Here is a 14,418-nt window from a genome sequence, read left to right as displayed (position 1 = left end):
AAAAAGTCTGACAGAACTAGAAGATTAATATATAAAATTAGAGGTCAACTATTTTATAAGGTTATCTTCTCTACAGTTACAGTAATTGGAATACTTAATACCAGACGGATTCTTTTTTGCTTACATCTTCATAAGGTAGTATTTTTTGCATTGTTTACATTTTTTGTATTCACTTTGATCATTGTGCAGTTTTATTACACTGATAGCAATATTACATTTATGTACAGTTTTGTTGAACTTTTTTTTAGTGTTAAATTTTTTAATATTAGCATTCTAGTTTTAATTAACTTTATCTGCAGTATGTCTTTCCACATAGTAGAAATATTTGTGCTTTATATGTATTTACATTATTACCAACACTATACATTAGAATACAGTTAATTATCTGATGTTTTTGTGTCATTTAGGATTATGTCCCTTTAGCTTAATTTATTCATTCTATTTATTATGATATATGTTGCTCTTTTTTATTTAGACTCCTGATAGAGGAAACAAGGCTCATTTCAAGTCTTGGATAAAAATAAGCATTTCAAATTATTACACCATCTGGCTATCATTTATAGTCGAACTCAAAAAAACTAATCCACAGAAAAAAGATGTTGCTAAACATGCAATGTTTATGCTAGGGAAGGAGAAGCCTCAAAGAGCTCTGATTTGAAGAGCTGAGTTGATCATGATTGATCGGCACTTCATCATCGGCAAAAACCTCCCCCACACAAAAATTGAAACTTATAGTGAAAAACGTTTTGTCATGAAAATGCTTGAGAAGTATTTCTTTTCATTATCAGCACTAATTGCACTGGAAGGACTGCTTAATAAACTACCCAAATAAAATTTTTTTAGAAATGTTTTTGGCAACAAGCATTTTTATGCAATAAATGGGAGCACTTACCTCCGTGGGCAGAAAAGAGAAAGTGCATATTTGCCGGAGAGAACTCCTTTTCAGTCAGCTAAGACATAAATTGAGGCCTCATTCCACTGCTCATAGCTGCCCCTATGTGTGGAGCTATTTGGTGGGGGGCAGAGAGGGGGGAACCCGGTCCCCACCAGAATATCATCCTGGCTGGGAGATGAGGGACCCAGCTCCGCTGTGTGTCGACTAGACTCAAACACGATCCACAGCCAGAAATGAGCACCACTATAGCAGCATTCCCCCTTGCTCAACTGTAACTCAGAACAAGCTGAGACAGGAGCTCCCAGAGAAAATTAAAGAGAGCTGCATGAGCTGTCTACCATCCGCTAGGAGACCGAGAATACTGAGCATTCCATGGCTGCACTACTTCCTTAAGACAATGTTTCCCAAGTCGGTCCTGGAGTACTCCCTTGCCAGTTAGATTTTCAGGATATCCACAATGAATATGCATGAAAAGATGATTTGTATATACTGCCTCCATTGTATGCAAATCTCTTTCAGGCATATTCATTGTGGATATTCTGAAAACCTGACTGGCATGGAGGTACTCCAGGACTGACTTGGGAAACAGCTTTATGGAACGGATCACTTGGGGCTCTTTTGTTCTCTGTATCCTTCTGCTGGTGGACATAACCCATTCAAGCTGGGTTGGTCTGGTATGGACAAAAAGGAACAATAGTTATACACATCTTAACCCTGGTTCAATATGAAAACAGTCTTAACAAAACTTCCTAATCAGATCTTTCACGCTCTATCCCGTGACTGATCCCACATCCAAACTTCATGCGACTGAATCAATTTCTGAAGTTGCACAGGCTCAGGTAAAAAAAAAAGAAAAATTATTGCCCTGAGCTTTCACTAGCCATTTCCTGAGAAACCTCATGCTTTGTACTTCTCTCGGACTTTTCAAATAGTAACATATTAAATAACAGCAGATAAAGACCTGTACAGTCCATCCAGTCTGCCCAATCTTAACAACAGATGACACATGCATTTTGAATGAACCTTGCAGGTACATCAGATGGTAGGAATCCAGTGGTACATAAGGAGCTTTCATCGGTTGGGTAAGAACGACACTGAGGTCCCATGACATCAGTGGAGGTTTGACAAGGGGCTTTGAAAAAAGCAAACTTCTCATGAAGTGAACAACTAAAGGGTGTCCAGAGATGACCTTACCCTCTACACGTTTAGGATAAGCACTAATCGCACTGAGGTGAACCCTTACGAGATTACTACTACTACTTATGGTCTTAACACCAAATTTGGAAAGGTATAGAAGATATTCAAGCAGGTTCTGTGTAAGGTAAGAAAGGGAATCTAGGGCCTTACTCTCACACCAGACAGCAAACTTCCTCCATTTAAAAGAGTAACACTCCTTAGGGGAATCTTTCCTGGAATCCAGCAAGACCCGGAAGATACCCTCTGGAAAGCCCAAGGAAGCAAATTTTAGGCTTTCAATATCCAGGACAGGATGGCCAGAAACTGGAGGCTGGGATGCAGAAGAGTTCCCTCATTCTGCGTGATGAAGGTCAGAAAACAATCTCCACAGTCTTTCAAAGGATAACTCCAGAAGAAGAGGGAACCAGATCTGTCAAGGCCAGTAAGGAGCAAATCGGAATCTTGGTCCCGTAGTCATGACTGAGCTTCAACAAAGTCTTCCCCCGCAAGAGTTATGGGAGGATACACATAAAGAACACCTGTCGCTCAATGGAGGAAGGCATCCAAAGCTAGTCTGGAACAGAACTGAGGGACCTTGATTGATGCAAGTGGCAAAGAGATCCGAGGGGGTGCCCCATGCTCGGAAGATAAAATTAGTTGCTCTCTTAGACCCTCCCAACCCTTTCTAATGGGGTCAGATGGGAGGGAGGAAGAGTTTAAATACAGAATAGAGACAAACAAGCAATAAGAGGTACACATGAAGGACACAAATGGAAAGGAAGTACAACTATGGATAGATATTGGGCTGAGGGAAGGAGAGAAAACCACCCTGAGGAGAGATGGCATGCTGAAAGGAAGAAGAGCCACAATGGAAGAGAATCACTGTACGATAGGGTAGGAAGATGAGTGCCAAGGGGAAGGATGAAAGAAAAAGAAGAAATCTGTGGGACTGAGGTATCAGTTTGTATGTGTCTGTTTCAAAGATGGCTGATGTTGCTTCTCATACTATGCACGCAGGGCTTATTTTCAGAACTTCCAGAATGAAATTTCTGTGTGTTCTCTGTTTTCTGTGAATATTTTCAGATATATCCTCATAATGTGGCTCTCTTAGAAAGCTAATTATTGGTGCCTAATTCCTAAAAAATGACCTGCTGATGCTTAGTATCTTTGATTATTTTTTCAACGCTAGATGCAACCTATTTTAGGATACAATTGATCACTTGTAGAAAAATGAGTAAAACTGCGTTTCTAAAGATAAGAAAACTTGAACATAACTCCTGAGGACAGGCAAAGAAAGCTCAGAGTTCATCGTGCTTGAAACTATCACTTAAGGCCGTAATTAATCATTAACCATTTTCAAAAAGATTCTGGGAGACCTGAAAAAAATATTATACACAGTTTTATGGCATATTAGAGTTAAACCCAATAAAGTGTACAACGAGTACACTTTACAGTTCTAGACAATACATTCAGCTTTGCTTAGAGACCAAACCTATGAGCCCATAATGCCGTTTAATTCTGATCAGAGTACACTGTACCTGCAATCTTTATGGCTACAGGATCCTCTGAAACTGGAACAGGTCCTTCTTTAGCTTCAACCTGTTTCTCAGGGACCAGAGGAGATGTGGCAGGAAGGGTATATTTAGTCTCAACACAGGCCACAGGTGTTGATGCTGAGGGCTTAGAATTGTGAAACAGACTAGCCCAAGACTTTGCAGGCTGATTCACAGAGAGTAATCCTGAAACAGCAGCCTCAGCAGCAGGTAAAGAGTCTCCTTGTTTTGGTTGCTCTGGGTCCATGCTGTCTTCAGCATGCAATTCCACCCCATTAGTACCTGTGCCTTCTCCAGGGGTTTCAAATGTTTGTCCATTAGAAACCCCAAGGTTTTCAGTAGTATCAGTACCAGTATAAGGCTGCACAACAGCTGTCCTTATAGGGCTATCCCTTCCACTCTCTGAGGGAATATAAGATTGTTCACAATTTGTAACACTGCATATCTCAGGCTGCCCAGCAGTCCTGTTATTGTCTAGTGCATTGGAAACAGAAACACACAGAGCTTCATTTATGAAGTCCACAGAATTTTCTGGGCTGTTACAAGTCCTTGGGGAGCCTGATGAGACCAATATGTCTCCTGAAAACTCTGTATCATCTGTGTTTATACTGTTAACTCCAGATGAATTTACATGACCATTTACAAGAGTCTCGGGAAGAACACCATCGCTGGCATCTTCTAAGTAACTGTAGTATCCTGGAGGTCTTTTTTTCTTCTTCTTTCGCTCCCTCTGTCCAAGGCCAGACATACTGTCACTGTCAGGGTTGCCACTGCTATCCAAAGGAAGCGTGGTTTCGGTAAAATGGCAGTCAAGCGAATTACAGTTGCTTTCAATAAGAGCATCATCATGGGTTTTCTGGGTAGGCGTGCAGCCAAGAATGAATTCTGGTGCCTGAGGATTCAGAGTACTTGAAATACTGTAGTCTGTGTTATTCAACACAGATGTATCTAACTCATTAACACCAAACTCGATTCTCTGATACTCCTCCCCTGCAAAGAAAGAAAAAAAGAGATCTATTAAAATATCACAGAATATTTCCAAGGATCCTTTGTATAATGTACAAGAAGAAGAACTTAAGAGTGGGGCTTCTGGATATGTTTTTCTCTACCATTTAATACTGCCATGGGGTTTTTTTTACTCATTTTATTCAATATGAATGTGAAGGTTTTAAAGCATTGGCATAAGCATGTTATATTGCTGTGACTGATAATTGCTGTGGCAGCCTAGAGGAAAAACATATTTGAGAGGTGTTAAGAGCTTATGCTAGGCTAGAGCTCTGCAAAACGACAAACGCAAATCTGTAACCCTGGCCTTACAATACCACAAACCACAGGATAGCCAGCTTGGATCTGCCACAACTGCTCAGAAACCACCTAGCTCAATGGAAGAAGAATGGTGGTAGCTAACAATGATCTAATGCCACAGGAAATTAGCTAAATGTTGTGGTAATGGTGTCACTAGTATTTGGCAACTATTTAGTTTATTACAAAAGAAATTGTATTAACCCATTAGTGCCCAATGTTCCCATATGGGAACAAATCAATTTGTTCCCATATGGCTTATTATGGGAACATTGGGCACTAATGGGTTAAGAGGGGATGCATACTGAATTATGTATGAAAACTTGTATATTCATCTAACCAGAATGGTAGAGACAAAAAGAGCAAGGCAAAATTCGGTTTCAGGGTGAATCATCCTACCCCGGCCACTGTGATCGACAGTAGATTCTGCTATCGCTTAGAAACCAAGCAGCGCTGAAACCTAGGGGGCATTACACAATGTTATCTGAATGTTCTAATTGTGTGCTTATTAGATATTCCATCACTATTATGCTTGCATCGTATTATATCTCTGTTGTTTGAATTTCAGTGCTGTTAAATGTGTATATTTTTTATTATTATTAGGTTTAAATTTGCTGTTTTCAAGCTTTCCTCTTTCATTGTACATATGTTTATGCTTGTACATTTTAATATTGTCATGCTGTTAACAAAATTGTAAGTTTGATGTTAAACTATACTTACTGTACACCGCATTGGGTGAATTGCTTCATAAAGTGGTTAATAAATCCCAATAAAATTGATTTGGATAAGGACTTATACCTTGTAAGAAGTCAAGCTTCTACAGCTGACTGCTGAGATATCTTTAGCAATGTACACCAGAATAAGTGGGCTAACTGATTTTTATATGCTATACTCCTATAAAGCAGACTCATGTTTAAGATTTAAAAATGTAAATGTGGTAACAATTTCTTTATATATGCTATTTGTCTTTGCACTGAAGCATTTGGTCACTAACATGAAATTTGGGCTTGCCTGCTAATTTCCTTTCGTTTAGTCCTGTTAGACCAGGCCAGACAAGTGGGTTGTGCTCCCCAACCAGCAAACAGAGGTAGAGCAGACTGATTTTTTTTTTTTTAATGTATTTAAAGAGATGTCACCCCTACTATAAGGTGTTACAGACCTGGAAGCTGCTAGCATATATTTGCCAAAGAAGAACCTTACTTGAACACACTAATGACAGAACAAAAAACAAGCAACCAGTCAAACAATCTCTCCAACCTTAGCATCTTATTCTCAAAAACTTTACTCGTATAGCTGAGAAACAAATTTCATTCCCAGAACTGGAAACTCACAAGAAGAGTAATTTGCAGGTAAGAACAAATTTCACCTTCCTTATCCTGCTAGGTCAGTCCAGACAAGCAGGATGTACCCAAGTTGCTGATCTAGGTGGTATGAAGATGAGACTCCTCTTATGACAGCCCTACCAAAGGTACAATCCTGTTTAGTTGAATATCCAATCTGTAATGCTTAACAAAAAGAGTAGCCATGCCCAGGTTGCTACCCTGCAAATATCCTCCAGGGCGACCACCCTAGCCTAGGCCTTCTTGGAGGGCACCAAAAGCTAGGATAGAATCTCTCTCTGGTTCAAAAGATGCCACCTCAACTACCTCTTAATCCAATGGGATAATGAGAAACTGCAGGTCACTTCCTCGTTTTGCAGAATGCTATGCAATACAAAACAGTGAACTGATTTATGAAAAGCCTGGTCACCATCAAGTACTCAAGTCTGCAAACATCCAACACATGCTGTATCTTGCATTGTCCCAGTCTTCTATAAAGCAAGCGAAACAACAGACCAATTAAGGCAGCTTGAAAGATGGGATTGTCAGAGTTGAAGACTGAGGCAAGGTCCCACTGAGGCATCACCAACTGGCACAGGATCTGTATGTGCTTAACACCTCTCAGAAGTCATGCAAAATCTGGGTGAGCTGCTAGGAAGAAACCCTTTATTTGATCTCAGTGACAAGAACTACAACTTGAACATTAAAGACAACAGAAACAGATTGCATTTGAGGTGCCCTTGCAGGAAATCTAGGATTAAAAGGATGTCTGCACACTACACCCTCTTGGCAATAACAAAGTCCCTGCCCTATTTGCCCCAGAGAGTGCATTCCTTAACCTGAAAGGCAGGCATCAATCATTACCACTACCCGGAGGCAGGAGGGGTTCCAGGTCTATGAGCAGATGTCAAAGGAAATGCTACCAGGCGAGTGCTTTCCAGACCAAGGCCTGAAAGGGCAGTCAAATTCTATACTCCTCTGACCAAGGGGACCACCTAAATAAAGGAGACTTCTGGAGGGGCCTCACATGTGTTCTTGCCCAAGGGACCAAGTCCAATGAGGCATATTTTCAAAGCACTTAGCCTTCCAAAGTTTCATAGAAACCTATGGAACTTTGGAAGGCTAAGTGCTTTGAAAATGAGCCCCAATGTCACCATCATAGAATCCAGAAACAAGATCTTGAGATTGACTGAAAGAAGTCTGTCCATTCTGTTCCTGGTCAGAAGCCCCAATGTCAAATCTCACATCCAGATACTCCAGAACTCATGCTGACAGCAGATAAGCTCTTCACTAATTCACCACGCAGACACAACTCCAGCAACTGGATCAGTATGTGAATGGCCACCTTGGAGCCTGGATCAGTCAGTCATCCAAATACAGATGAAATTATTCCCTCCTTTTGTGCCAAGGCTGCCATAACCAACACAACCCTCGAGGTGGTTCTAGAAGCAGGAGCCAGCCCAAAGTTAGGGCCCAGAACTGATAATGCTTGCCGAGGAGACAGATTTGGAAAAATCTCTGGTACACTTTCAATCTGAATGTGAACAAAGTTCTCAGACAGGTCAAGGGATATAAGTACATAAGTATTGCCATACTGGGAAAGACCAAAGGTCCATCAAGCCTAGCATCCTGTTTCCAACAGTGGCCAATCCAGGTCAGAAATACCTGGCAAGATCCCAAAAAAGTAAAAAAACATTTTATACTGCTTATCCCAGAAATACTGGATTTTCCCCAAGCCCATTCAATAACGGTCTATGGACTTTTCCTTTAGGAAGCCGTCCAAACCTTTTTTAAACTTCGCTAAGCTAACCGCCTTTACCACATTCTCTGGCAACAAATTCCAGAGTTTAATTACACACTGAGCGAAGAAAAATGTTCTCCGATTCGTTTTAAATTTACTATTGCAGCTTCATCGCATGCCCCCTACTCCTAGTACTTTTGGAAGGCATAAACAGATGCTTCACATCTACCCGTTCAACTCTACTCATTATTTTATAGACCTCTATCAAATCTCCCCTCAGCCTCCTTTTCTCCAAGCTGAAGAGCCCTAGACGCTTTAGCCTTTCCTCATAGGGAAGTCATCCCATCACCTTTATCATTTTTGTCGCCCATCTCTGAACCTTTTCTAATTCCACTCTATCTTTTTTGAGATGCGGAAAAAGGGCATTATAACATCTTCATTTTTGTTTTCCATTCCTTTCCTAATAATACCTAACATTCTATTTGCTTTCTTAGCCACAGCAGCACACCGGGCAGAAGGTGTCAACGTATCATCAACGACGACACCTAGATCCCTTTCTTGGTCTGTGACTCCTAACGTAGAACCTTGCATGACGTAGCTTTAATTCGGGTTCCTCTTTCCCACATGCATCACTTTGTACTTGCTCACATTAAACATCATCTGCCATTCAGACGCCCAGTCTCCCAGTCTCGTAAGGTCCTCTTGTAATTTTTCACAATCCTCCCGCGATTTAACGACTTTGAATAACTTTGTGTCATCAGCAAATTTAATTACCTCACTAGTTACTCCCTTCCTTGTCACTTGCAGCAGATGAATCCAGGAACTAGAGGGTTAAGTCTGCCTACCAGCAGGTGGAGACAGAGATAAACAAACTAAAGGCAGTGATGCCAGACAGCCAGCTCCTTCCTCAGTTAGTATGTCTCTATCTCAGCAGGTGGTGGACGACTTTTTCTCCAGCTCCTAGGCCCAAGGCCTCTGAGGGTGCTCCTGGGCCGGTGGCCAGTTTGAGCCGGGGGTGGCAGACTGGTGGTGTTCCCTTTGGCAGCATAAGCAGTTGCTGGGTCCCTGCTGCACCTCAAATTCCCTCTGAATAGGTTTTGCTGTTCCTTTCCTGTTTGTTTCTGCCTCCTCACTAAAAAAAAAAAAAAAAAGAGAACCATAGAATTTATATAAAAGAGAAACACAGAAGCACAGGGAAGTGTGTTTTTGCTGAGAGCAGGTTTTTGTTACTGCTGTCCGAGTCCTATTTTCTGTTGCCTGCTTGTCTGAGCCTGCCTCGAAGTGGAGTCGGAGATTTTTTTTTTCTTCGGCTCAGTTGTTAGTTCCCGCGCTTTCCCAGTCCGGGGGTAAATCCTACTAGGCTCCTGTTCGGGGATGGCAGCGATGGCAGCGGAGCCAGTAAAATGCTGTTCCCGATGCGGAAAACGGCGTTCGGCGGCAGGCCTTTTCAGCGCGGGGTGCACTGATTTGGTGGGACTTGACGGAGCAGTGCCCCCCTCCCCCGAGAGCATGCTTTCCCACCCAGAGCTTGGCGATTCTCGCGCCATTTTGCAATCGGTCACGGAGCCGGCTCCGGTAGCGATTTTGGGCAAAGCTTCTTCTCCGCTGGTAGGGGAGTTGGGGGGGGGGGGGCTGTCAGACACTGTGGGCGGTGGTGCAGGTGCCATGGCTGCGACCTCCTCTGCTGCAGGGGAGGGGTTTTCGCCAGAGTTTATTTTGCTACTCCATCAGGCATTTTTGTTGAAAAGGGCCTTGCCCCCCCCCCCCCCCAATGTGGCTGCGACAGCTTCAGCCTTTGATTCTCTCAGGGGGTCTGGGGGTAACCAAGAGATTTTGGGTTGTTCCCCTGAGGATTTCTCCTCCATTAAAAAGCCTAGGCTTTCTTTGGGGTCTGAAGAGGGGTCCTGCATACAGTCGCCTGCAGCTTCCTCCGTGGTGGCTCTCTCGGAACAGACGGGGGTAGAGGACGTGGAGGACGGTGTCCTCACTGACCAACTGGAGGACTCTTCCACTGTGAGGATTTTCCATAAGGAGGAGTTGTCCTCCTTTATCGCTCAGGCGCTGGAAGCCCTGAATATAGAGGACCCTGAGGTTGCGGCTTCTCAGGCGGTCAACCCCAAGATGGCTAGTACCAGACGACCTTGTAAGGCCTTTCCGGTACATGAAGCTATTGAAGAGTTGATTTCGGCCCAGTGGGTGGATCTGGATGGGGGGCTGAAAGTAGCCAGGGCTATGGCCAGGCTGTATCTTGTTTCAGCGGACCGTTTAGAGCAGTTTGCTCTACCTCGGGTGGATGCCCTGGTGACAGCGGTCACTAAGAAGACTACTTTTTCCAGTGGAAGGTGGTGTGGCACTTAAGGATATGCAAGACAGACGGCTAGAGGCCTCTTTAAAACGTGCCTCTGAGGTGGCCGCTTTGACACTTCAAGCTTCTGTTCGTAGTTCTTATGCGGCTAGAGCTTGTTTCAGTTGGCTACATTCCGTCATGGATTCGATTTCGGAGTCTGATATGCCGGGAACTCCTCAAATGTCGCTGATGGATATTGGGCTGACATACTTGGTGGATGCCTTGTATGATTTGGTCCGTGCTTTGGCCAAACTCATGGCCTTAACCGTTTCCTCTCGGCGTCTTCTGTGGCTCTCTCATTGGGCTGCAGATATGGCCTCTAAGCAACAGCTTATTAAATTGCCTTTCTGAGGGAAATTGCTTTTTACAGAAGACCTAGAAAAGATTGTTAAAGATTTGGGGGATTCCAAATCTCAGCGTCTTCCAGAGGATAAACCCAAGTCTATTTCCAGGCAGGGAGCCTCAAAGTCACGTTTCAGAGAGACGCGACGGTATCGCTCGGGGCGGTCCAACGCAGCCTTTCAGCGTCCTCGTTTTGGGCAGCATTCTTCCTTTCGCAATGAGAAGCATCCGGCTGGACCCCCCTCTCAGGCCTCCCAATGATGGGGCGCAGGTACACTCGGGAGGAGAGCAGATCGGTGGTCAGCTTTCTCTGTTTCTTCCAGAGTGGGCCAGAATTACTTCGAACCACTGGGTCCTCGATGTGATGCATGAAGGTTACAAGCTAGAATTCTTCTCTCCCGTCACAGACTTTTTCTGGAGTCCCGCTGTGTATCGCGGGCCAAGAGGACAGCGGTTCTGCAGTGTTTGCGAGACCTGCTAAGGATAGGGGCTATCTTATCTGTCCCTCCTCTCGAAAGGTGCACAGTTCGGTGCTTCATCTTCTTTGTGGTTCCAAAGAAGGGAGGGGCTTTTCGGCCTATTCTCGATCTCAGAAAAGTAAACCAGCTTTTGCGGGTTCGTCACTTCCGCATGGAGACATTAAGGGCAGTTATTGCTGCTGTTCAACCAGGCGAGTTTTTGACGGCTCTCGATTTGAGGGACGCTTACCTGCACATTCCAATTTGGCAGCCCCATCAGAGATTTCTCAGATTTGCGGTGCTGGATCAGCACTTCCAGTTTCGGGCCCTTCCTTACGGAATGGCCACTGCCCCACGCAGTTTTTCCAAGGTCATGGTGGTGGTGGTGGCGGCATTCCTGCAGAAGGAGGCAATTCGAGTGCATCCATATCTCGACTGGCTGATTCAGGCGACGACAACAGAGGAGTCCAGTAGTCACCGACCGAGTGATTGCGGTGTTGCAATCCTTAGGTTGGGTGGTCAATATGGACAAGTCATTTGGTTCCTACTCAGAGTCTGAAGTATCTTGGAGTGCAATTCCGATAAAGCGGGGGAGGGATTTCTCCCCGAGGAGCGAAGGATCAAATTGCTTTCTCAGGTACGGACCTTATTGAGTCGTCGCACTCCCCGAGTGTGGGACTATGTTCCATGACGGCAACCTTGGAGGTCATTCCATGGGCAAGGGCTCACATGCGGCCTCTTCAGAATTTCCTTTTAAGCAGATGGTTGCCGACGTCACTGGATTATCAACGACGCCTTCCTCGGTCGAGCCGGGCCAGGGACAGTCTCGCGTGGTGGCTCCAGTCAGCCAATTTGCAGAAGGGTGTTTCTCTGGCGTCTCCCAATTGGATGGTAGTTGTGACAGATGCCAGCCTTGCGGGCTGGGGAGCCCATTGTCTTCATCGAGTAGCCCAGGGATCATGGACCCCTCTCAAAGCGACTTGGTCGATAAATCGTCTGGAGTTGCGAGCAGTTGTGAATGCGCTGCTGAGTTTTCAGGACCTTCTGCAGGGGAGCACTCGCAGTCTTCCCTTGACAATGGAAGCGTCTCGTCTTCTAGTATGGACGGAAGCGCATGTTCAGAGTCTGTCGGCAGCGCACATTGCAGGTCAAGACAATGTTCAAGCGGATTTTCTTAGGCGGACTCTTTTGGACACAGCAGAATGGACGCTGTTGGACTCGGCTTTTCGGCTGATCTGTCAACGCTGAGAAAGACCAGTAATGGATCTCATAGCCATGGCTTGCAATGCCAAAGTTCCCCAGTTCTTCAGCCGCAAATGGCAACCAGGATCCGCAGGATTGGACACTCTTCTCCAGCCATGGCCGGAACAACAGCTACTGTATGTTTTTCCTCTGTGGCCTCTGATAGGGAGAGTTCTTTGCCGCATAGGGCAGTATCAGGGGCCGGTCGTTCTAGTGGCCCCAGGCTGGCCCCGACAGCCGTGGTATGTGGATCTCGTTCAAGCACTCTCAGAGCCACCATTGCAACTTCCGGTGATTCCCGATCTGCTGCATCAAGGGCCAGTTCAGATGGAAAATCCCTCCCACTTTGGTCTTACGGCCTGGCTATTGAGAAGTGGCAGCTGAGGAAGAAGGGATTTTCAGGACCATATAATTCCCTTCGAGTGAAGGTGGCCGCGCTAGCTTGTTTTAGGGGCAAACTGGACGGTTCCTCTTTAGCAGCTCACTCTGATGTGGTCCATTTCCTATGCGGGGCTCTTTGGCTTCGGCCTCCTCTGCGGCAGCCGTGCCCAGTATGGCATTTGAATGTGGTACTGCAAGCCCTCCAGGCCCCACTGTTTGAGCCGTTGAATAAGGTTTCTGAGAAGGATCTAACACTTAAGACAGTGTTTTTGGTGGCCATTGCTTCAGCTAGGAGGATTTCTGAAATTCAGGCTGTGTCTTCCAGAGATCCTTTTTTGCAGTTTTCTGAAGCACGGGTGTCGATCCGGACGGTGCCGTCATTTCTACCTAAAGTGGTTTCGGCTTTCCATGTCAATCAGGCAGTTTATCTTCCGTCATTTCGAAGAGAGGATTATCCGGGGGAGTTTGCCTCGCTACATTTTCTGTACGTGCGGACAGCCTTGTTTCAGTACTTGCAGATCTGTAACGAGTTTCGACACTCGGATCAACTCTTTGTGCTCTTGTCGGGATCGAAAAGAGGTGAGGCGGCTTCTAAGGCTTCCATTGCTCGCTGGATTAGGGAAGCCATTGGAGCGGCGTATCTGCTACAAGGGCAGGCATCTCCAGTGGCCCTGAAAGAGCATTCTACTCAGACACAGGTGGCTTCTTGGGCAGAGGCGTCTGCCTCATCTCTGGAAGACATTTGTCGAGCGGCTACTTGGGCGTCCCATCATACTTTTGCGAAGCATTACAGGCTAGACGTGTCTGCTTGGGAGGATGCGAGTTTTGGGGCGGGAGTGTTGGCGCGGGGAGCGTCGGCTTCCCACCCTACTTAAGGAATGCTTTGGTACATGCCACTAGTTCCTGGATTCATCTGCTGCAAGTGACAAAGAAGGTAAAATTATGTCTTACCTGATAATTTTAATTCCTTTAACGCAGCAGATGAATCCAGGATCCCTCCTTAGTTCAGCCGATGGTTTTTTCATTTTCCGTGCAGTGTGGCTATTTTTTCCTTCTGGGTTCTCTTTTGCAGAGTTCAGACAGATATGGGAACACAGAAAGGATTCCAATTTCTGGATCAAGTTGCAGTTATTTTGAAATTCTTATTTGGTTCTCTGTTTTTCATAGTGAGGATGGTTTCTGGTTATTGGTTTCATATTTCTGGCCTTGGCAAATGCTTACGAATGACAAACTGAGGAAGGAGTTGGCCATCTGGCATCACTGCCTTTAGTTTGTCTATCTCTATCTCCACCTGCTGGTAGGCAGACTTAACTCACTAGTTCCTGGATTCATCTACTGCATTAAAGGAAAGAAAATTATCAGGTAATACATAATTATACCATATGTGGGTCATTTATAAATATGTTAAAAAGCAGTGGTCCCAGCACAGACCCCTGGGGAACCCCACTAACTACCCTTCTCGATTGAGAATATTGACCATTTAACCCTACTCTCCTGTTTTCCATCTTTTAACCAGTTTTTAATCCACAATAGAACACTACCTCCTATCCCATGACTCTTCAATTTCCTCTGGAGTCTTTCATGAGGTACTTTGTCAAACGTCTTCAGAAATTCCAGATACACAATATCAGCCTTGAAGACTGAATCAGCAGATCAATTCTG

At 44.8% G+C, this 14,418-nt stretch overlaps 1 protein-coding gene across 1 annotated transcript in view; it reads right to left on the bottom strand.

Moving 5' to 3' along the window:
* Positions 1–14,418, bottom strand: part of LOC115470915 (ubiquitin carboxyl-terminal hydrolase 10-like) — a 200,593-nt gene that overhangs the window by 135,291 nt on the left and 50,884 nt on the right. Inside the window, 1 exon segment of the mRNA XM_030204534.1 lies at positions 3,610–4,614. Coding sequence (XP_030060394.1) covers positions 3,610–4,614 — 1,005 coding nt within the window.

This window comes from Microcaecilia unicolor, chromosome 5, assembly GCF_901765095.1.
Source record: "Microcaecilia unicolor chromosome 5, aMicUni1.1, whole genome shotgun sequence".
Lineage (NCBI taxonomy): Eukaryota > Metazoa > Chordata > Amphibia > Gymnophiona > Siphonopidae > Microcaecilia > Microcaecilia unicolor.
The sequence above is the reverse complement of the archived record's forward strand: the minus strand, read 5'-3'. Positions and strand labels throughout refer to the sequence as shown.